The sequence below is a fragment of the Haliotis cracherodii genome, unplaced genomic scaffold (genome assembly GCF_022045235.1).
Source record: "Haliotis cracherodii isolate W230 unplaced genomic scaffold, xgHalCrac1.p SCAF_19, whole genome shotgun sequence".
In the NCBI taxonomy this organism is placed as follows: domain Eukaryota; kingdom Metazoa; phylum Mollusca; class Gastropoda; order Lepetellida; family Haliotidae; genus Haliotis; species Haliotis cracherodii.
Window position 1 is genome coordinate 14,584,057 of NW_027266274.1, and position 25,012 is coordinate 14,609,068.

Here is a 25,012-nt window from a genome sequence, read left to right on the forward strand (position 1 = left end):
ATGACGTTGAAGCAAACAGCGGGTCCAGATTTTGTGTTCCTGCAACCGGTTGCGTGCGGTTTTGCCACTAATTTGTCTCAACCCAGGAATTGTCCGAGCTGTGAATGTGACAGTTTGGTATCGATTCCGCAGATCCACCAACCGAATATGGTTTCCCTGTCGACGTTCGCCCACGTCGACGTTCGGCACATGTGGAAACCTGGCCCGCGGCAACTCATGAGTGTTATCCTGCTGTAGCTAACATATAAAAGAGATGGTACTGTGTTGCGATGAACAATTAATGTCTGGCCACTTCGTTTTTCGCCATTCCTGTTACCCACGGCACACAGATGTTGATTTTCAGCATGGCCTTTCGTAAGCATCATTTACGGTTAAGCTAAAGTGCTTTTGTGAGCACTTATAGCTAAACAATTAATCATTGGATGCTGTTCACATAAAATTCAATGTTTATCATGCATCATTCTTAACTGCTGAGTACATTATAAGTACAGCAGAATGTGTAAATAAATTGCAAACCATGCATTTTTAATTGCATCATAGAAATACATTATATAATAGCATTAGCTAACTAAACATTGCTTTTTCAAGGATGTTAACAGGTGTACATGTTATCCTGCATGACATTAATACATTTGGATAAGCATCTTTAAGGTGAAAAGTCAAGGTGATATTAGTCAGTTGTGGCAAATCTTGACTAAAATTGAACATTTTCTCACTTATAATGGTTATTTCAAACACAGGTGATTATATTGTACACATTTATGTATCGTATCCTTATATATTACAGCTATACCCCCTTCTGACATTTCTTTATAAATGTATGGGCGTGGTCAGTATATGTTCATTATAGTGGACGATGATATCGAGACATAGCATCCAAATAATGGATTGGCAATGAAATAACAAATAACATCAGTGAGGCTGAAATATAGACAATCAGTGTTTCAGACTTTCAGCGGAATGAAAAGTAATCCAAATTTTAAAACCTAAACTAGAACACATTAAAACATAATACTGCTTCACGTGAACAACATTTTAACATGTCACAATCTACTGAGGCTCTCTATCTTGTACTTCAGAGACATGTTTTGATGTTTTCACAGGCTGACGCACAATTATATGCACCAATACACTGCAGACCATTTGAAAACCACTGACACATTCCTGAAGTTCAGCACGGAGAATCAGCACAGTTCACATGGGTCAAGTTTCATATTTCTTGTGGAGCAGAGCCTTTTGAGAACATGATGTGGAATGGTGAATTTTCTTAATTCAGTCGCCATCTACAGGAAGTAGGGCGTGGCAGATGTTGTTGACTAACATGGCTTGGATATCCCAGACATGCATCTCTTCAGGCTTTCCTCCCATGTTAAGCTGACATGCCGTGATATAACTGGAAGATTGTTATGATATCTATTTCAGGTTTCCAGACATGCCGAAGGTCAACGTATCGCCGAAGAACTTCCCCGAACTAGCAATTCCACTATTGGAGGTAGACAGCATGCGCTATCCATTCTTCTACAGCGAGGACGTAATTAGGAACATGTCGGAAGTAACGTGTTGGGATGATGATGTCATGATATGTGGATACATGCGATCTGGTAATTAATTCAGTGTTAAGTCTTTATGCATGTATCGAACTTCCATCGATCTTCCAGCTGTACCTATATGTATCCAGCTACCAGCCATACCTATATCTACCTGCCATACATAATGTATCTATCTACCTCCCATACATAATGTATCAATCTACCTCCTATACATAATGTATCAATCTCCCTGCTGTACATAATTTATCTATCTACCAGCTATACCTATACGTTTCACTCTACCCGCTATACATGTATTTAGCTATATATCTGCTGCGTCCCTGTAGTAAATCAGGCTAAGAATTACTCTCCAGCAATTTATGCTTGTCTCAGAAGGTCAATGAATTGATCGGGTGGCCAGGCGGGGACTGTTGTTCATACTATCAACCCTTGGTTTGCATGGCCAACACTTGATTATGTACAGGCCTCCTGACATGGTTGTAATATTGCTGACAACAAGGAAGGAACCTGCGAACTGGCTTACGTCTTCCTATGTTAGAGTTTGAACATAGGGGTGCAACTTGGTGATAAAAGAGTTCGATGAAAGGTTCGATTATTATGGGTTTAACTGTCGAGCCGATGCTTGGGGTCTGGTTGCAGCTAAAAGTTTGTCTATACAGTAAACTACGTTTGTAACGAACACGATGACAACCAACTGAAGGATATAACGAACTATTTGTTGGTTCCGTCCATTTGTTGTATGTATGCTGTAAATAATGGAGAATCTCACCCGAGTGTCTTTTGATATTAAATATATCAATGAGTGTTGATATATTTGATATCAAAAGACACGAAGGTGAAAACTTATTTATCATCCAATATCATTCTTCCAACTTCTTCAGTTTGTAGACAGCAATAAGCACTGACTTAAGTGTACAAAGTACTGCTGACAGCTTCAGTAGCAGAGCCATTAGTGATGTCATTTGCTTGTGACGTCATTGTAACTAAACGAGCTCCCTTGTAATACCAATTTTATGAAACGAGTGAATAGTTCTGGTATTTGGCAAGCCAAAGCGAGTCAGATACAAGAACTGCTCACGAGTTTCATAAAATTGGTATTACACGGGAGCGAGTTCAGTATCTTATTTCTTACTTGCCATTTACAACTTTTTTAGAATTTCACTGTCGTGTATGAATAGGCAGACACCTACACGATCCACAACGTAATCCTATTGAGTTTAACAGAATAATACTTCAAACACGTCACACTTTGACACATATTCACTTAAAATCATACAACGACTTACATTTAGAATTCAGGCGTCCGTTCCACAAAGTTATCGTAGCGCTAAGGTTATCGTACCTCACATACTAGTACTTTTACAGAAAATTACTACTGTCGTTGCGCTAAAATACAATCACCTTTTGGAACGGGACCTGCACCACAAAGTTTACAATCTCGTCACAATACTCTATGACGTGTTTGTGGAATTGCTTTTGCAAGATCCACCGAAAAAACAATGCCATGTGACGTCAGCCTAGCAACGGGGTTGCTGGGGTCATTGAGTGTGTATGAGCTCCTCTCAGTGATCTATCATCTATCACGCAATGTCGTTGAATAAGCCAAGTGATGTTGAGAGCTTTCAATGTTTGTTAGAGTAACGTGTTCCCGCAGTACATAAGCACGTACTCTGGTATTACACAATGTGTAATACAGCTGTATGTTTATCAAACTGGTGATCTATCACGGGCAAGTAATAAATCGCTTGATCTAATCCATGCGATATCTCCTGTGGGAGCCAGTTTTGGATGACAAATGCTTATAACGAACTACGGTTTTAACGAATTAAAAATAGTGGTCCATTTGAGTTCGATATAACCGTAGTATTACTGTATTCACATAACATTATATTCACAATTATTTCCGTACACTTTTTGCATTATAAGGTACAACTGGAACAAAGGATGCAGCTTTATGCATGATCGAACAATGCCAATACTGACTGAATACCTCAGTATGAATGTACATGAATTCCCTATGCATAGTATCTGAAGAAAGAAGTCTATTATTTACATGTGGTTTTTCTTGTGTGTGGATTGCACAGGATATTGGAAACATTCAAGTATTTGTGGGAATATTTATGCAGCGAGTGAAAGATATATTTGCACAAAACTGGAACGAAACTGTTTCATCTTCGTATTATCTTAGCAATTATAGTAAACTAAAGACACATCTTCAACAGGAAATGTATTTATCTGTCTTACCAGACAATTCATTAATAAGATCATTTGTAAATTTAGAATCTCATTACATAATTGTAATGTAAATATGTATCGTAAATCGAAAGATATTGATGCTGTTGACAGTGTTTGTTCCAATTGTGACAGAGGTGAAATTGAAGATGAATTCCATGTCTTATTTAAGTGTAACAAGTTTTCCAAATTAAGATCCAAATATCTCCCCTTCTTGAATAATGGAAACGTTAATGATCAATATTATCAACTCACAAAATAAACATGTTATCTTTGCAGTGGCAACATATATAAGGCATGTTTTTTTTCTATCAGATTCAAGAAGATGTAATTTCTGTATATGCTCATGACATCATATTATCAGTTAGTATCAATTGTACTTTAGGCCATATGGCCCCAATACTGAATATACCTTTCTGTCTCTTCTAATTCCCTATGAGAGTGTGTATATCCATAACCAAACCAAAATAATTATAATACAAATTATTACCTCGGGGAGGACATTGAGCCTTTATTCTAATTCATATAGTGACAGATGGATACTTTACGGTGGTGATACATTTTTAACAGAATGCTTCCCTGATATATTGAGCGTAATTAGAGCGCATATTACTTTAGCTACAAAATTAACAAATTGAGTGCATACTATGTTACAGCATCTGGATACTCCTAGGAATAACATGTTAATAATGTACCCTTTAATATTAATTAATATTGAATTTAGTTCAAACAATATTAAAACTTTCAATCTTATATATTCTACCAATGTATACCATTACTAGTAGGTCACCTGAGTTAATAAAAGCGAAAGAAATCGTCAGAAAGGAGAGTCCATTTCCGGTTCCGACTCTTCCATGCGCATGTCCTAATGACTCCATCAAATAGTGAATGAGTATGGTTTTACGCCGCTTTAAGCAATATTCCAGCAATATCACGGCGGGGAGACGTTGACGTGTGTATGTTTGTCGCAGTAATCGACCGTAATGGGAGGTTTTTGACTGACAGTAGTCGAAAGAACGAGGTAAACATTTGTTGTCAAAACCTTCTCATTTACTTTTTATAGGTGTTGTGAAATGCGGTTTAACGTATTATTACACTTATATAGCGACGTGCATGCACGTTGTGTATTTGCACGGGCTGCTTGTACTAGTTCAGACCAGTGTCTGGTTTTAAACTGCTAGTCATCCGAGATGCTATGCCGCAACTAAGATACAGATTACTCAGAGCCGACCTGTCCCTGCTTTACCCCCTCAATCATTATGCCAAACACTGGACAAAGAAACACATTCCATCTCTTAGCGTCTTTTGGTATGACCTTCCTCTCTTCTGGCACTCCTTTTTTAACCTGTGAGTTTACGTTGTTAAATGTTCGTTATCTTCGGAAGAACATTTATGGATGTCAACGTCTTTATAATGGGGAACACCACGTTCTGAGGCAAAGAACATATATATGTATCTGAAAGAACAACCAAAGTAATACGATAACAAAGGTGGAAACTTAACAAGGGAAGCCAACTGATAATTGGCCTTGATAGGTGATGAGCAATCAAATGTAAGCCAACATGTGGACAAATGTAAGCCAACATGTGGACAAATGTAAGCCAACATGTGGACAAATGTAAGCCAACACTTAACAGTAAATTAGTGCTGATTGTTGATAGCGATGGACAACAGGAAGCAAGAACTTACAAAATTCTCTTCCTTATTTGAATCACTTCTAAATGCCCTTGGGGCGGTCGGGTAGCCTAGTGGTTAAAGCGTTCACTCGTCACGCCGAGGACCCGGGTTCGATTCCCGACATGGGTAGAATGTGTGAAGCCCATTTCTGGTTTCCCCCGCCTTGATATTGCTGGAATATTGCTAAAAGCGGCGTAAAACCATACTCACTCACTCACTCTAAATGCCCCTCAAAGACTCCTCGTCGTTTATTACCGATTTCTTGACTTTCCTTACTTAGGTACACATTGGTGTTACGAAATCCTCAACATGCTGCTGAACAAGACTACAGAAACCGTTCCCCACACCAAACACGATCTGCACGTGGAGAAAGTGAATGGGAAGACACTGGACGCTGTGACCTCCCCTCGAGTATTCAATGGACACATGCAGTTCTGTCGCTTGCCGAAACAGGTCATTGAAAAACGTGTGAAAGTCATCTACCTTCTGAGAGACCCGCGTGATGTGGCCGTGTCATGGTATCAGCTCATGGAGAAGAACTTCCGGTACCGAGGCGGGCTTACGATTTGCCCGTTTCCTGATTGGCTGAATTTGTTTTTAGACGGCGAGTGTGAGTTGAAAACTACTACTACTACAACTACAACTCCTACTACTAGACCCATAAAGATACGGGGTAGAATAGGTCTTCAGCAACCCATGCTTGTCGTCAGAGGCGACTAACCCGATCGGGTGGTCAGGCTCGCTGACTTAGTTGATGCATGTTATCGTATCCCCATTGCGTGGATCGATGCTCATGATATGTCAATCACTGGATTGTCTGGTCCAGATTAGATTTATCGCGTTTTAATAGACTGGGCAAAGGTCACACACACAACATGAATGGATTGTAGTCGCAAATAAATGAGATATTACTGAGAGTTGAAAAGAGGTATCAGTGATATTTTACGTGAGTAAAATAATACTTGCGCGTTTTGCCATGCATATGACTTTGGATATATCCCCTTTCTGCCAATTGCAATTTGTGAATTATACAACTTGAAAATAAATAATGCTAAGTTCTTTTAAATGACGTGTTAGGTGACCTTTTTTTAATTCAGAAACACCTTTTAGACATAGCTTCTTTTAAGGTAACAATACAATCCAATCAATTCCAAGCTGGAATATTGCTGAGTGCGACGTTAAACAACTAACAACAAACAATACTATTAATAAATAAATAAACAGTGAGTAATGTTCGAGGCGAAAAATTACAGTTCATATGCATGTAGAATGGCTGTCTTGTCTCTTTTCACGTTTACGTCACTCTTTTTGGGCGGTCGGGTAGCCTCGCGCTCAAAGCGTTCGCTCGTCACGCCTAAGACCTATGTTCGAATGCCGACATGGGTAGAATGTGTGAAGCCCTTTTCTGGTGTCCCCAGTCGTGATATTACTGGAATATTGCTAAAAGCGGCGTCAAACCATACTCACTCACTCACTCTTGTAACTGTTTCAGTGGAATGGGGTAGCTGGTTTGATCACGTGACAAGCTGGGAACGAGCGATGTTACAACATCAACATCACCCCATTCTCGTCGTGCACTATGAAGATCTCATATCAGTAGGTTGACGTCCTTTTCGAAAATGTGAACATTCCTTTATATTGAGCGTTTGGGGTTGGAGTAAACGATTGTTTAAGCATTTGCTCGTTATTCCGAAGTTCCTGGTTCCATTCCCCATATTGGTACGCTGCGTCTTGAAAAGGCACAGTGTATAGTATCATCAAAAATGATTGCCTTGAATATTATTTAAACGTACTGCAGGAAAACGCTTGGCGAGTCTTACCTATTAGAACTTGTATCATAATCTACCTATTGAAACTGTGAGATGGAGAAAAAATACCTTTACCCGAAAGGAAATGCCAACTTTGCAAATTATCTGACATAGGTGATAAATTCCATATCTGCTTATTTGTCCATCTTTAGAAAACGAGAGAAACCATTTTGTACACAGATTCTACTACATTAAACCCAATATGCATAAAATGAATTTACTTTTCAATAATTCACGACTAGGAACATTGAGAAAACTTTCAAAATTCTATAAAATCATCATGTCATTGTTTAAACCTATCAAGTAACTCTCCATCTTTCTGAATTGCACATATATTACTGCCGTAGTAAATCTGTATACATATGCATGATGCTCGGCCAAGATGTTTTTGCATATGTTCTGTATTTAAATGGATAAATGGAAGTTTCGCTCCTTCCTGTCATGTGATCAGGTGTGAGCATTAGATGCATTAGATGTACATGTGCTGTGTGATCCTCCATGTTGCATGCCCATTGTCACAGCCTGTATGAAAGTAAGTTGGAGTTGTATTTCTGACATTTTGTGATGATAGGTAAATGCATTTATATGCTATTGTACTTCTTGAGTCGAAAAAAGGGAAATTAATGCTTACATTTAAAAACAATTAAAAACATGTTTTTATAGAAAATTAAGGTCTAAAGGTCACAAACTAAATTTCTTTTACTTTGTATTGTAGTTTTCTAAACCTCGTCACTTCGTCACTGGAGGCATCATTTCAACGTTAATAGTTCGTGATGCAAACGAAACTTTCAGTGTGAAACGTTTAACGATATGACACTGACAATAAATTCCCTGTGATGCGAGCGTTTCAGACTTTTTGTGTTCTTGCATCTACATATTATGTTGTTGAAATAATTTTGTACAAATAATTTTGTACCTCTGATGGCGCTGACAGCAGTCAAACTGATCTTTGAAATTCCAAGCACTGTTTGTTCGTTGTGTAACGCCACACTCAGCAATATTCCATCTATATGGTTGCGTTCTGTAAATAATCGAGTCTGGACCCGACAAACAAAAGACTGACATCACCAGCATTGATCTGTGGGATACGACGACATGCGTCAACCAAGTCGCCGAGTCTGACTATCCGATTCCGTTAGTCGTCACTTACAATCTAAGATCTAAGTTCTCGCTGCTGGTAAACAAAGATCTGAGGACATCCCATTACGGGTCACGTCAGAACGACCTTTCGCGAACTTTGACCTCCACTGAATTGAAGAAGTCGACATCAGCCAATTAGAAAGCAGCTTTCTCGGGCTTTACGGCACTCGTTTCAACCTGGCGACTACGCTTGAAAAATCTGTTTACACAGTTCTCGATTAAATTTTTGAAAACTGAACAAACCAACATTCCGGAATGTCTAATATATGGTTGAAATTGTATGGCAGTGCTTCTCACGCAACGCCTCCTCCGTTCAAATGTTTATCCAACGGAAGCAAGAGATAATGTTGACGGAATCAGCCCCAACTGTCGTTCGGAATACCTCGTGTTAACGTTTTCGAGGTTGCATGACCAGAAAACACATTCCGAATGTCACTTTCATGATCTGGTAAGCGACGCTTTCATTGGTCGGATGAAAGTTCGCTCTGGCGTGGCCCGTAATGGGATGTCCTCAGATCTTTGTTAAGCGATAGCGAGAACTAATAATGGTTTAAAAGAGATTGTCGTCACTTACGACAAGCATGTCCGTTTCATTGTATGGGATAGGAAATTTGGTATTCAGTACCAATCGTGATTGGGTTATATAATGGTTTCGTCGAGAGTGAACCTTTCGAATTGATCTGTTGACCGTGAACGTCGATGGACATTGACCTCTGGTACCACAATCAGTAACTCTTCAAACGCAATAATTCAGCAACCTAGCAAGGCTAACTCTATCCAAAAATACAAACCAAAGACTTCAAAAAATAAAACTGAAGCAATCAATTTGAGTTATGAAGCGTCAGTAAAATATCGTGCCTGTGAGTGTGTTTGTACTTGAACGGACCGTTCAGATACCATGCCGCAGTTTAACATGAGTGAGTGAGTCGGGTTTAACGCCGCAGTTTAACATGAGTGAGTGAGTTGGGTTTAACGCCGCTTATAACAGTATTCCAGTTATATCACGGCGTGTCAGCTTCATGTGGGAGGAAAGCCCGAAGTCATGCAGGTATCAGACGATTCCCACTTCGGCGAAACCAACGAGCACGGGTATGGTGCTGACAAACCTAGAAACATAATTGGGGCGAATCGGGATTCGAACCCACAATCATAGGTTTCTGGCGTGCCCAAGGGACGCGTCTCTGCACAGCGAATCGCGGCGCCTTAGACGACTGGGCCACCCGTGCCCCAGTTTAACATGCATACCCACCCAGACAGTACCCTGACCCCGTGTCAGTTCTTGTTGCACCCCCTCACTTTAGAGCGCCAGACAGGGTAATAACAAGTACAATCCTTAAACGTCGCCTGTTGGTTGCTGGCAGGGGATCGAACCACCGACTTTCCGCTCTCCGGGCAGATACCCTTCCCTCTAGGCCATGGACCTTGGGGTAGATGAGGCGACTGAATGATATGTTTGTTAAAGAATTGCCCTCGAACAGTGATACGAGCTTACATTTTAACTCGACTCGATTAAAAGTAATTTTTCATTTTATCCGACGCGACTAACGGGATCGGGTGTCCAGGCTCGCGAACTTGGTTGATGCATGTCATCGTATCCTAATTGCGTGGATCGATGCTCATGATGTCAATCACAGGATTATCTGGTCCAGACTCGATTATTTATAGACCGCCGTCATGCAGCTGGAATATTGCTAAGTGCGGCGTTAAACAACAAACATACAGAAATATGAAGTTAAACTTCCAACCCAGTCGAATGAGCGATGTGCGTTTGTTTTCATTATCGTGCCGATATCCATTTTAATCATTGCCGCCCCTTAGATAATTCAACCCTTGATAGCTACGATATAACAATAATGTAAACCCTTACCGTTTTCAGGATCCGAGAGGAGAAATAATTCGAATGAACAGATTTCTTGGCATGGACGCGGATGACGAGTTTTGTGGTCAGGTTGCAACGGCGTGTCATATCTCGAACATGAAGAAGAATAAATATAACATCACCGAGGTACTGAATGGAGAGACCGTTAACTACAATAAAGGTAAAAAAATAGGAAATCAGAACATTCTAATTAACCCTTTACCTTTACCCATTCCACGGTGGGGATTCTGGTTTATAAGTGCCCCCTGCAACCCTATGCTTGTTACCCAGTTGGGATTCTGGTAAAGAATTGTTTGCCAGTGGAAATTCCGGGGTAAAATGTATCCCCAGTAGCATACGATGGTCGAATGGGGGTACGGGGTAGAATAGGTCTTCAGCAACCCATGCTTGCCGTAAAAGGCGACTACGCTTGTCGAAGGAGTCGACTAACGGGATCGGGTGGTCACGCTCGCTGACTTGGTTGATACATGTCATCGATCCCAATTGCGTAGATCGATGTTCATGATGTCAATCACTGGATTGTCTGGTCCAGGCTCGATTATTTTACAGACCGCCGTCATATAGCTGGAATATTGCTGAGTGCGGCGTTAATCAACAAACAAACAAATCAAAGCAGTACACTTTATTCATAACTGAGTCTGATTCTGTTTTCAGGACAGGTGGGATCGTGGCGATCGTGGTTTACGAGGGAGATGAGCGATCACTTCAACCAGATTTACGACAAGAAAATGAGATATTCCAGATTCCATTCTAAATATATAAGGGGCGGTGGGGTAGCCTAGTGGTTAAAGCGTCACGCCTAAGACCCGGGTTCGATTCCCCACATGGGTACAATGTGTGAATCCAATTTCTTGTGTCCCCAGCCGTGAGAATGCTGGAATATTGCTAAAAGTGGCTTAAAACCATACTCATTCACTCTAAATATATATGAACTAACCTTTGGAGACAAGCATCCAGCCTCAGAACGTCTTCCAAAGGCAAATGTCAATAGGGCAACGGACTTTACAATGACTTGATATGTTAAACAGTATTTGTGTTAACTGTGACCCACCAAGGGGAAAAGAACCTTATGGGTGCTAAGATACAATTGTGCTGTGACGTCATAAAGACATTTGACGTCAACTTACTTCAATGAAAATCGCCAAGATCGGATTGTGCACAAATTTCTTATTTTTCTCTCGTTAGTGCGTAATGTAATAAACACATTATTTCAAAGCATTTGAGTATCAATTCATCAGACATTATGACTGAAAACTACAATTATTGCATAAACAGATATAAGTCGGAAAATGAGTCCAAATGTTAGATGTAAAGTAATAATAATAAAGTCCATTTCTTCAGCGCCATTTCCGTCTACGTAGTCGCTCATAGCGCCTCACACAGGGCCATAAACACATCTAAAGAGAAAAATCTTTAGTTTTGTCTTGAAAGTGTCAAGAGTTGGAGATTGTCTAATTTCTACTGGAAGGGAATTCCAGAGCACAGATGGAATGTGAGCAAAAGTTCTGTTGCCGAATGTTTTGAGTGAGACCATAGGGACACTAGACTGGAGTTTATGTGCTGATCTAATGCGATGTGATGTATCTTTGTAATAAATATATTTAATCCTTAGTTTTAAAATATGATTTAAAGTCAAAATGTGATTTTTCACCCACACTGTCCCTTATCTCACAATCACAATTTGTCTGTGAAGCCTTTTGCAAAGAATAATATTGTTGATCAATGCATTTAGTAATCATTTCAAATTACATAACAACAAACAACATGGTACATTTTACAACTCCTGACAATTCATGACTTCCTGTATCAACAAAATTCAAAATTCCATTCTATAAAGACATTATTCAGCTCAATTTTCAATGCCTACTTGGACGCGAGGTCGGGGAATCATTTATACATGCATAATATTTTCTACGTTAATACCAGTTAAAAAGTCTTACAAGAATATTTGTAGCATTCTGCAAAATGTATGTTGGCCGAAAGGGGTCATCGCTTTCTTGCCTTCAATTATGGGGGGCGGTCTGGTTCGATTCCCAACATGAATCGTGATGAAGGAGTAAGCATAAAGGAGTTGACATCCATATATTCTCTTCCTTATGTGTATCACTTCTAAATGCCTTTCAAAGACCTACTCTGAACTACTTGTATGTATAGATCATCTTATTTGTAAACAGGTGGCATACGTATTATAATTGGTATAAGTGACAATGACATGTCAAATAATGTCACACATATGGTTAGGATGTTAACTTCGTAAAACGTCTTCTAGAAATCTGTCAGTACTATCGATATTATCCGTTTCAGACACGTAGAAATATATTTTAAAGGACAAAAAAGGAAACAACTAAGATAAAACAAATAAAAAATGGTACGTAAAAGGATAAAGAAGAAGAATGATATTTTATTAAAGCGTCACATGTTGGACATAAGCAGATAACTTAGATTTTATTCATATAAAAAACATCAACATCCAGCCAAAGAGGCCCACGAGACACTCGTATCACTACGATAACAATATAAATGCACAAAATGCATGTAGTTAAATAACTGATAAAATATTTAACATTTAAAAACCTCTTATTAAGTATTAATGTTAACGTAAAGTATTAATGTATATTTTATAAAACATGTCATTGTATGCCAATGCTTGTTATAAATTTATGAGTATTATACTTTTATCACGTATTTTGTGCACCATTAATAAATAAATTCATCATTGTGCACTATAAATATTTTAGCACTTGCTTTTAAGAACATAAGTGTCTAATAGGCCCACGCTGGCCGGGCGACGTATATCTTTTAATATATTTTATCTACTGTATAAATTGATGTAATTTTATGTTTACACCGCTGGACACTTGAATAAACTATTTTTCTTCTTCTGGGAGTGTACATGAATAACTATCACAAATTTGAATTAAATAAATAAACTGGTCAATTGGTGGAAGCTGTATAAATAGTGGATCAATATTCAAAATATATTTCCATAACTCATATCTTAAATCAGAATACAAGTCACATGTGGTCAAAAAGTGAACTTCATCTTCAACAATATTACTTTTATAGTATTTACAGAGGTTTTGTAAAGGAACTTTTGAAAAACTACCAATTTCTCTTTCTACCGGCAGAGTGCCACAACGTAGTTTACATAATATGCTTCTATGATTTCTTTTTATTGGAGCAGAAACATAACGCTCTGCATTAAAAGAACTTTTAACAAGCATGACATACTCATATCCCCCGCCAGTAGGACATGTCCGGTTGTATGCAGTGCATTAGCTCCTGTGAACTATGTTTAAGGGGCCTTTTCATAAATGGCCTAATTGCAGCACTAACAAGTCCAACTTGTTGCAATGGAAACGTAAAAAATATAAATTTCTTAAATTCCTAAATAGCAGAAGGCACCAGTTCAGCATGAGTCTGATAGACATGCAAAGTTTCGTAGAGAAAAAATTAATGGCTTCTGAGTTATGCTCCGGAAACGATTTCGGGACCCACACACGCACACGCACACACGCACGGACAGAACCAATTTCTATATCCCCCCCCCCCCCCCCACACACACACACACACACACACTTCGTTGGGGCGGGGGATAATTAAACGATAAATGCGTAGTTTATTTCCATTTATTTGAACTTTATCATTCCAAATTTGGTTAAGCCAATTAAAGAGTAAAGGGAAACTTTCGGAGTATAAGAGATGAGAGAAAGCGTCAGCGTTGCTTGATTAAAGGCAACATATTCTTTCATGATTAATGTGGGTGAATTGATTAGATTGTATTGGTACCTTAAAATGAGGTATATCTAAAAGGTGTTTGTGAATAAAAATAACAGGCCACCTAATACGTCAATTAAAAGAACATAAGCATTATTTATTTTCAAGTATGTTAGATGTGTAATCATTCACAAATTGCAATTGGCAGAAAGGGGATATATCCAAAGTCATATGCTTGGCAAAACGCTCGCTAGTATTTCACACACGTAAAATTACACGGATATCACAGTTCAACTCTCAGTGATATCTGATTTATGTTGTGGTTGTGACCTTTGTGACTTCACCAAGTCTTTTAAAAAGCGACACTACAATTTTGGTTGGTTGGTTTGTTGTTTAAGGCCGCACTTAACAATATTCCAGCTATATGACGGCGGCCTATAATACAATCCAGTGATTGACGTCATAAGAATCGTTCTACGCAATTGGAATACGATGACATGCATCAACCAAGTCATCGAGCATGACCACCCGATCCCTTAGTCGTCTCTTACGACAAGCATAGTCGTCTTTTACAACAAGCATGGGTTGCTGAAGACCTTTTCTTAAAGGCGAGGTAAGATGAGGAGCCAAAGATGCTTAATTATGTCATGCCGCACATGGAACATGGGAATAATGGTGGAATCCTTCTATTTGGTTCCCATGTGATTGTGATTTTCCATTAGTGCGAACGAAATTACGAAACATGATATCAATCAAACCATGTGTAATATCCACGAACAGGTTGAATACGTATTAAATTGTGCTGCTAAGGCATTGTCAGACCTGTGAGATCGATCGACCTTGAGTAAAGTGGCGCCACTATGGATCATTTCTGTCGGTAATAATTGTCAGGTTTAGGAAGACTGATCGGTATGGAAACATTCCCGGTTTATGTGTTTACACATGTGGCATCGACATGAGCCGACAGGGGGCACGGATGTCCCAGTCTTCTAAGGCGCTGTGAAGAGTTGCGTCCCTTGGACATGCCAGAATCCTATGATTATGGGTTTGAATCACAGCTTGCCCCGATATATTCCGAGGTCTGTTAGCATCATACCCGTGCTCGTGAGTTTGCCCCAAAAGGGTAAACGTCTAAGACCTGTATCACTTCAGTCGAGTTTTCGTCCAACAACAGAGGCAATGTAGACTTGCCAAATAATTCTAGACTTGAGTAGGATTCAATTTTAATTAAATCACTAAGGTCTGGGAGACGGACTCACAGTATAGTCGCATTACTTGTAAACATTTACGTTGGAAGAAGGGATTCAAACAGATGCATCTTGCTGACCCATCATTCCACGAGTCCGCTTGAAGGTTAAACTTGCATTTGAAACCATTTATTAATATTCGATGACGTTTCTAAAATCATATTATTCATTCAATTCATCTGCTCCCGCCCCTGGGTCTAGTTGATAGAACGTCACACCCTGGCCGCGTCACACCAAAAGACGTTAAGGGATGATACTTGTTGTTACCCTGTCTGGCGCTTGGCATAAGGGGAAAAACAAGGTCTGGTCGGCTCGGAGTCAGTATGCTGTGTTAGAGTTTGGTATTCATGATAAACTACGGACTGGTATCTCAATTGGCTAGCACTGTAAACCAACAATCGTCCTGACTAGTGCAAGCAAACCGCCCACCTCCCCCCTACAGACTCTTTCGTTGTTTGTTGTTTAACGCCGCACTTAGCAATATTCCATCTATATGACGGCGGTCTGTAAATAATCGAGTCTGGACCAGACAGTGATTGACATCATGAGCATCGATCCACGCAATTGGGATACGATGACATGTATGAACCAAGTCAGCGAGCCTGACCACGCGATCCTGTTAGTCGCCTCATTCGACAAGCATAGTTGCTTTTCAAGCATTGATTGCTGAAGATCTATACTACTCAGGATCCTCACGGGTCCATAGATACATGTGATCAGTTTCAATATTTAAAATGGATTTAAAATAGTTATAAGAATATAAGTTTGATACATTGGTGACTTTGCTGTACAATGTTTGTTGTAAGTAATCAACAAGTATTTGTTTGAACATAAATAAAAACATGCTTTTATTACTAATATCCTGGAACTCATACAAACCCAAATCCAAGACTAGTACACACACGAGCGTGTTATCACGAACTTATCGCCATGTCGTGTTTGGTGTTATCGTCATGATAACGACGAAGGAGGCCGAGGTGCGAGGTGGTTAGTGTTTATCTGGATAAGATACTCCAGAATCAACATCAGGAGTATGAAGGCCACTATTTTGACTGCGTGGGTAAGTAAGATTTTACGCCGTTTTTCACTCTATTCCTTCAAAATGAAAGCGGATTTTTGTTTGGGGCGATGGTCATCAATATGTGAAAAATGTATGAAAAATATGAAATATGCTGGACACTGTTGTGGTATCATCAGCGACATCGAATTATCTTCTCACAAATGAGCATTGGTATGAAATGCTTGTTCAAGACTGCTATGACATAACGGGTGTGCGTCGTATTAAACTACACACACTCAGATGCAGAGTAACAACAATAGACATTTTTAATAAGTGTGTAAGAAAATAAATGCATGCAAACCTTCATTCATAATTGGTATTTATATGTAGGTGTATTAAAAACTCATGCATTTTGATATAATACAAAAATGCATATTAATATAATACAAAAATGCATATTAATATAATACAAAAATGCATATTAATATAATACAAAACATCAACGCCCGAGAATAATCAGTCCAGATCATACGCCTACACAGTCTCCACTGGCGAAATCTGCGAAACAGCGGAGAAACCAGAAAAATGGATTTCCGAAATCTTGCAACGTCACCAAGCTCTCGCATGTACTGCCCTACCAGTTTTGTTTGTTTGATGTGTTATTCATCATTATTCCAGCTATATGGCGGCTGCCTTTAAATAATCGAGTCTGGAACAAAAAATCCAGTGATTGATATCATGAACATCGATCTGCACTATTTGGATACGATGACATGCATCAACCAAGTCAGCGAGCCTGACCACCCGATCCCGTTAGTCGCCTCTTACGGCAAGCATTGTCGCCTTTTACAGCAAGCATGGGTTGCTAAAGTCCTCTTCTTACAGGTCGCTCTACCGTTAGCACCAGCACCTGCCTCAAGGCTTGCGTATATATCCTGCCCATTGTCTTCTAAACTAGATAGAGAATCATATTATTATCCAAAATCATTCCGCCAACCATTCAATGTGTAAACAGTAAGCACAAGTATCGTGAGTGTAAACGTACGGGTAACCAGCTTCAGTGACAGAGACGATCATGAGTGATATCATTTGATTCATGGTAGCCGATGAAGTCACATCATCCTACATTGAAGATAACATATATCACCCAATCGATATCGCCCGTGGAAGCAAGTTTGGGGTTATACATGACAGTTCTTTGAAAGGCATTTCGAAGTGATTCACATAAGGAAGAGAATATACGGATGTCAACTTCTTTATTATGAGGAACACAACGTTTTGGAGTATATGCTTACTCCTTCATCACCTGAACACTACGTTTTGGAGTATATGCTTACTCCTTCATCACCTTAACACAACGTTTCGGAGTATATGCTTACTCCTTCATCACCTGAACACTACGTTTCGGAGTATATGCTTACTGCTTCATCACCTGAACACTACGTTTCGGAGTATATGCTTATTCCTTCATCACCTGAACACAACGTTTCGGAGTATATGCTTACTCCTTCATCACTTGAACACTACGTTTCGGAGTATATGCTTATTCCTTCATCACCTGAACACTACGTTTCGGAGTATATGCTTATTCCTTCATCACCTGAACACAACGTTTCGGAGTATATGCTTACACCTTCATCACCTGAACACAACGTTTCGGAGTATATGCTTACTCCTTCATCACCTGAACACAACGTTTCGGAGTATATGCTTAGTCCTTCATCACCTGAACACTACGTTTCGGAGTATATGCTTACACCTTTATCACCTGAACACAACGTTTTGGAGTATATGCTTACACCTTCATCACCTGAACACAACGTTTTGGAGTATATGCTTACTCCTTCATCACCTGAACACAACGTTTCGGAGTATATGCTTATTCCTTCATCACCTGAACACTACGTTTTGGAGTATATGCTTACTCCTTCATCACCTGGTGAAGGAGTAAGCGTATACTCCGAAACGTTGTGTTCCTCATAATAAAGAAGTTGACATCCATATATTCTCTTCCTTCATGAATTTCTTGTTCCGCTGTCAAACACAAATTTCTGTCAGCCGCCATTTTGGTTTGAGTTCGAAGCGACCTCAGCCAGCGATCGGTGCGATTGCAAGTGGCTGAATATAGCGCGCCCTTGTAAGGCGAATGCTGTACATCGCTTTAAAGCGATTGACTGTTTGCAACGCCCCCCGGATAAGCTTTAGTGATTAGTGATGTCAATTGTTTCTGGTGTCATGGTAGCCGATAACGCCACAAGGGCATGCAAAGCATTGTGATGCAATTTCATTGCAACAATATCTCCTAGAATTTATCGTGTGATATCACCCAAGCGATATATCCCGTGGAAGCCAAATAGAGCTGATAAAAGCTTGTAACACAAGTACACCATATCAACACAAGAGATGACCTTGGTTGTCCTAGCGACCAGTACACCTGTAAATTATCTGTTACGTAGATTGATTCATTACTGTTACCTTGCATATAGGTGTACAACGCTAGTTCCTTCGTGGACATACTTGATGATTCCAATGTGATTAGGTATGTAAAAATATTTTAATATTTTAAAGAACAACTTATATAGTACATTTATATTCAATGTAAAAGTCAGTCCATAAAACGATTGATCCATTGCAGCTGTTTACAAATGGGCTGTTTATCCTTCAGTATGTAGGTTGCAATGTTGGTGTAAGGTCTTGCTAACTCAAACCCAGACTGTGAATATCAAACAAGTTTGCTTCTGAAATAACAAATGTATGTTTAAAAAACAACAGGCAAACATTGTACAAACAGGAAATAACACCGCAAATGTGGTTACATGACATGAACCCCATTTAGGGGCTTAAATGTTCAGTCAGCAACATGTACAATTGACGACACTTCTGTATTTGAGAGAGTATGCACCGGACATAGAGACTTAGGAATGTGTGTACCAAGCAACAGCTTGGGATCAGTTGTGGATTATTTGTAAGCTTTGTCCACAACCAACTACACTGCTGAGCAAAATGATCTCATGGTGTTTTCAATGATTACCCAAACCTATTACTGCTTGTCCAATGCATACCATCGACCACTTGTGACTGAATGGAAATCCTATTGAGCACGACGAGGATAATACCCAAAGGAGAAACAGAAGTTTATATAACTAAGAAACGAGCAAGTTAGCTCTAGAGGACTGAGCCCTGGCAATAGAGGATGTTATAACTCTTCTGGATGTAACATAGCAGTCAGATGACCATCTACCTAATGTCTTAGTAAGATGGTCCACTGCTCTGGAAGTAGATGTGGCTAGGTAGACACAACTTTATGGATAAAAACTTCTTTAATACTCTAAAAAGCTACGTTTCGGTATAGATCCTTATACGTTGTCAAGCAGGACTGAATGAGAGACATTGAACAGAATATACATAGTAGGTGGAGGATTAACAGTAACAAAAATTGCATACATGAGTGGGATAACATAAGTAAGCAGTGACAACAGAAGGCTAATACTGTCACATGACGATGGACAGAGAACACCAAAGTGGAAGCCAATGGGACATGTAGCCAATTAACTGGAAAAGTGTAAGATGTGGCTGCCCCGATCCTAAAGGAGTCACTCTTGAACAAGTGTTGATCATATCCCGCGGCTTACAGTTGTTGAGCTATAAATATTGCACGAGTAACGGGCATTCTCTGTTCTGTAACAAATAAGGCATATGTTGTGTATGCTGCTATAGACACACGAATATCAATATAGTCCAGGAGGCAATGTACCGGACAATAACGTGAGAGTGATACCTCTTCGTAATGGATCGGCAAATCTCACAGAAGCATGTCCAGCAATGTCGGTAGCATCAGCCACTCACAAAATGTGTCAGGTGGACGAAGCATCGTACTTCTGATGACACCAGTTGTTCGCAAAAAGGGCTAGCATGTCCAGCAAATATACGTGTTTGATTTTATGTTCTGGTATGTTTGTGTACAAATTCTTCAATTTATTGGAGGCGTATGTGGTTGGTGTTGTTGGGTGTGTGTGGCTTGAATGACACAAATCCCCCCCTATATTCTTGCAACGCTTTCTCAGACATGGATGCATTCTGAACTGCCCTGTTAAAGTGGTCACAACTTCAAGGATCCATATCACTGTATCACAAATCGTACTAATATACATGATGCAGTCGGAAATGAACAATGGACTCTGGATTTAGCAGAAATTTATCATGATAATGGAAAAAGTTTTATCGTTTAAGTTTAAGAAATTGCACACAAACTTGTTGAACAGAACTATTTTAGGGTGTGTTTTCTAATTCTTATAAAATATTTTGTTTATATTTTAAATCTACATGGAAATGAATTTATGATTTATAGTACCTTTCCAAGAACGTGTGTATATGTTGGGTAGAAAACAGTCTGTAAAAGTGCATTTTCACTTTAAACAAACACAGGCGAACTTTAAAATATGAAACGACTTCATGGGCATAAGTGGAATAAAAATGTTTTCTTTTGTGTGCACAAACTGTTACAGGTATCAATACTCGAGTCTGTATTTCTTCAGGTGTTCGCGCATGATATTGTCTAAACTATCAATCAGTATAGTTTGAGACACGAGTTATTTTGTAAACTTTTTTTCATTCACATCGTAATATGTTTGGATGAACACCATATCAGAAAAGTGCCTCACGTCTACTGCCCTCATGTCAAAAGGATATTGAGCGGTGCAGCAAATTTAAAACTCGGTAAATATACATGACGACCCCAAGTTCGTCACTGAGCCATTCGTGATACAGAAATAGCAAAATAAATGGAAGTGTTTCATGTAATGCGGCTGATTAACCATTCAGATCAATGAATATACTATCACATTGTATACAAATGCCGCCGAGGTTTTGATACAATCGACCATCTCCGAGGACTAGTGGTAGAGCGTCATCCCGGATAGCGGAAGGTCCGGGATTCGATCCCCGTCCGCGTCATACCAAAAAAACGTTGAAAGATGGTACTTGTTGTTACCCTGTCTGGCGCTCGGCATTAAGGGGCTAAAACAACGACTGGTCGGCTCGGAGTCAGTGTGTTTGAGTGGGGTATTCATGTTAAACTACGGCATGGTATCTCAGTGGGTTTGTTAGCACTATAAATCGGCATCAGTTCGGACTAGTACAAGCAGCCACATACTATTTATAAGTGCAATAATCTCATTTCACCTCTAGTACAATCTATTTCTGAAATGTACTACCCGCATTCGTGACAAACTCGTGTTATTCCGGGACAAGCCGAATAGCGACTCGTGCACCTCTCGTGGCCATTTTTGCGACCGGGTTCCGTCTTAGCGCAAACGGGCATACCTAAAAGAATTGTCAACTCGTTGCGTAATCGTTCACACATTTTCCCAATATATTATATATATTTCAGATGCAATTTAAAGCACATAATTGGTTTGTCGTATTTTCGCACATAACATTCATCGATAGGGGGACGAGTCTTCTTGCAGGTTACGGAAAGGGGCGAGTGGTGACGAATGGCACTATCCGGTGTACTTCCGGGTTCCTTGCAGCAAAATGCGAATTCCGGAGTATTACAAGCATATTTTAGTTGTACCTCAGTATTAAATGTGCAATACCTTCAGTATTAGACACAGAGGATCCTGTTGGAAATGCAGGGACAAGGAGTTATATCACAACATAGTCCCTGTTCCCTATACGTTGATTCACCTCCAAGCCTCGTTTTCGATCCAAGATGGCGAATGTATGCAAAAATGCAAGAGCTGGAAATGTTCATACAAGGTTTCAGCTTTATACACCTTAGAGCTAGTGTCAGATGACATGTCGACAGAAAACGTAACAAGAAATAATTATGTGACCTGACCTGACCTGACCTGACCTGACCTGAGCTAGGTGTATTCATCAGTTTACGAATACTAAACTTCCCCTCACTCATCTATACAAAATCCCATCCTTGCCATGCTTATGCTCTCTTTACAGTCAACGTGTTGATTAATTACTCGAATAATGTTAACTGAAAACTATTAGATTTAGAACCCATCTTTACAAAAATCACCAAAATCTGTACGTACAGATTTACGCTTAGTCATCAAACCATGTCACTTGTTCATGTCTGTGTGTCCCAGCTGTGGGATACTGTAGAGGGATTGCCTAAAAGTCGGGCCGGGCCGGGCCGGGCCAGCGGGTAATACTAAAATCGATTTCAGAACAATAAAACGAAACGTGCGTATCTAGTTATATGTCCACAAACGTACTGTGTTGCTCAATTAATTGAGCTTTAATCCAAATGTACTGGGGTGGGGGTGGGGATGTCCTGTCCAAGGTATGTTACCCTTATCATTAATGCACGCAAGAGCACGTCGACGGGTCGATGACTTCAAACGTCGGATGACGTAACACGTTCGCAGTCACGCAGTTGCCAACGTTGAAGTCTCCTGGCCAATATGAATCTGTCGAGGCGATGTGGAGGTGTCAACACACTTCTCGGTAGGGTCGATGTGTTCTGATACCATGGGCTCACCTGTACACGGTTTGTCGTGTGATCCTGTGTCGCCGTCGCTGCCGTTAACGTCGCCGTGACGAAGCGGTTCCGGAGGTGAATTGTCCGGAGGTGGCGGTCTCGCCAAGGCTCGCTTAATACAATGTTTATTCCTAATGCAGGATATTTACCATCCCCAAAGACGCTCGCGTGGTAACCTCTCAATATAGAGTCAAGTACCTTTAATCCGACATGGTTGGTTGCATATGGCTATGTCGGATTAATGAGTGTGATAAACGAAATTAAGTTGTATCAGTCACTTTATCGCAATGTCAAATGTGTGATTGTAAATGGTATGCTTACGCCCTGGTTCGATGTTAATCGTGGCTTGAAACAAGGGTGTTTAATGTCTCCTATAATGTTTAATTTTTTCATCAATGACTTGCTGAATGTTATGACGTATTCCAAACTTGGCATTAATATTGATGGCACGATTATTTCTGCCTTAGCGTATGCTGATGAGATTATATTATTTGCAGAATCTGAAGATGACTTGAAAAAATTGTTACAAATATTGAATAACTGGTGTGAAACCAATGATGCTGTTATTAACGCTGATAAGTCTCATCTTGTACATTTTAGAAACCCTAGCTTCCCAAGAACTACACAACAGTTTTGTATTGGTAGTTCGGCTTTAAATATTGTTAACAGTTACAGCTACCTGGGTTTATTGTTGACTGAGCATATTGATTATAACACAATGGCAAAAACTGCGGCCAAATCAGCTAACAGAGCGTTGGGCCTACTTATTTCCAAGTGTAAGACAATAGGCTGTATGCACTTTAGCACTTTTAGAACTTGTATGACACCATGGTGTGGTCTGTTTTTAGCTACGGCGCATCTGTAGGGGGATAACCGTGATGTATCTGCTGTAATGCAGAACACCACCGTGCTATTAGGTTTGTTCTTGGCGTGGGTAGATATGCACCTAATTTGGCTCTTAATGGGGATACAGGATGGATTGTCAGACAGTGGATGTGAATAGCTAGACAGTGGTGTCGTTTTAGAAATATGCCTGATCGATTGAATAAACATGTTGTTTTTTTATGGGCGGAAAGGCTTTCAGCCAATCACAAGAACTGGAACCTCACGTGTTTCGGCAAAATAGGCCGACCGAAACCAAAGCTCGTTCTGGCGTTACCTGTAAATGGATGTCCTCAGCGGTAGCGAGAACGTGCATCTGATTTTAATGATATTGATGTAATCTCAGCATGTGATTAATCCTGTTTTGTTTATTTAAAGCATTAATTGTTTATTTAAAGCAAGTTTATCTCTGCAGCCGTTGTAATATGCAGCTACCAGCCGACTCATCTCGCATCAAAACACGGGCTGTGTACTCGCAGGCAGATGGCCACGGAGTACGCTGATCACTGTGGCGGATTAACGAGACTGATTAATGAGTGTAAATCACTCGAAACTCGGGTCCCAAGGCTCGAGACTGTAAATGTTCACCCGGGACATATAATTTCTCGTAGCTTGTACGTTAATATTAACTCTATATCTGCAAACAGGTGTTGTGCATGATAATATTTCAGGTTCAGGTAAACTTCCTATTCCAAGTGAAGTTCAAAGTTTAAAAAATTCAAGCGTAATACTCTCCTCTGTCGCAAACATTTCAATAGAAAAGATGTGCATTATTTAAGAAATACAGCAGTAATAACTATTGTAATTTCAATTTTATGCGTTTATGTGGCTGCTTGTACAAGTCCGGACTAATGACGTTAATATAGTGCTAGCCCAATGAGAGACCACGCCCCAGTTTAACATGAATACCCCACTCAGACACAGTATACTGACTCCGAGCCAACCAGTCCTTGTTAAGTCCCTTAGTTTCGAGCGCCAGGAAGGGTAACAATTAGTACCATATGCATCTTTTTACGTCAACATACCCTGCTCTCTCACAAGCGGACACATTACCTAAATATCTTATAGGATCTTGTCATAAAATAGCAACTGACCTCACAGATCATTAGACCAGAGGTTACCTCAGACAATAATGTGGATAATGAAGCTTTGGTAAGGACAGTAGATGGAAATATTAATCAAACCTGTCAAACCAAAAGCCCAAACCAAGCACAAGCCTGTAGAAAAACCTTACAGTGAAGTTGAAGATTAATTAATACAGTCTTCTCATCTTAGACACACCTTCAACGAGGCTATAAAAAAGATGGACTGAGGACATATTTATTATTCGAAGACTTTAAAGATGGCATGCCTGTTTATCATGTGAAATACATGGCAGATG

At 39.8% G+C, this 25,012-nt stretch overlaps 2 protein-coding genes across 3 annotated transcripts in view; both read left to right on the forward strand.

The window, feature by feature from the left end:
- Positions 1 to 1,432: 1,432 nt before the first annotated feature.
- LOC139466853 (sulfotransferase 1B1-like) lies at positions 1,433 to 11,068 on the forward strand. Its single transcript, XM_071248594.1, has 5 exons — positions 1,433 to 1,601; positions 5,740 to 6,069; positions 6,952 to 7,055; positions 10,284 to 10,446; positions 10,941 to 11,068. Exons 1-5 carry the CDS (start codon positions 1,433 to 1,435, stop codon positions 11,066 to 11,068), a joined length of 894 nt encoding a protein of 297 aa, XP_071104695.1.
- A 5,201-nt stretch (positions 11,069 to 16,269) lies between these two features.
- LOC139467137 (beta-1,3-galactosyltransferase 5-like) overlaps positions 16,270 to 25,012 on the forward strand; it is a 42,718-nt gene continuing 33,975 nt past the window's right edge. The window contains exon 1 of one of the 2 annotated variants that reach the window (XM_071248853.1): positions 16,270 to 16,310. In XM_071248853.1, coding sequence (XP_071104954.1) covers positions 16,284 to 16,310 — 27 coding nt within the window. In that variant the 5' untranslated portion in view covers positions 16,270 to 16,283. Of the gene's footprint in view, positions 16,311 to 18,744; positions 18,790 to 25,012 lie in introns of those variants that run through there. The other variant, XM_071248854.1, reaches the window with a different exon arrangement.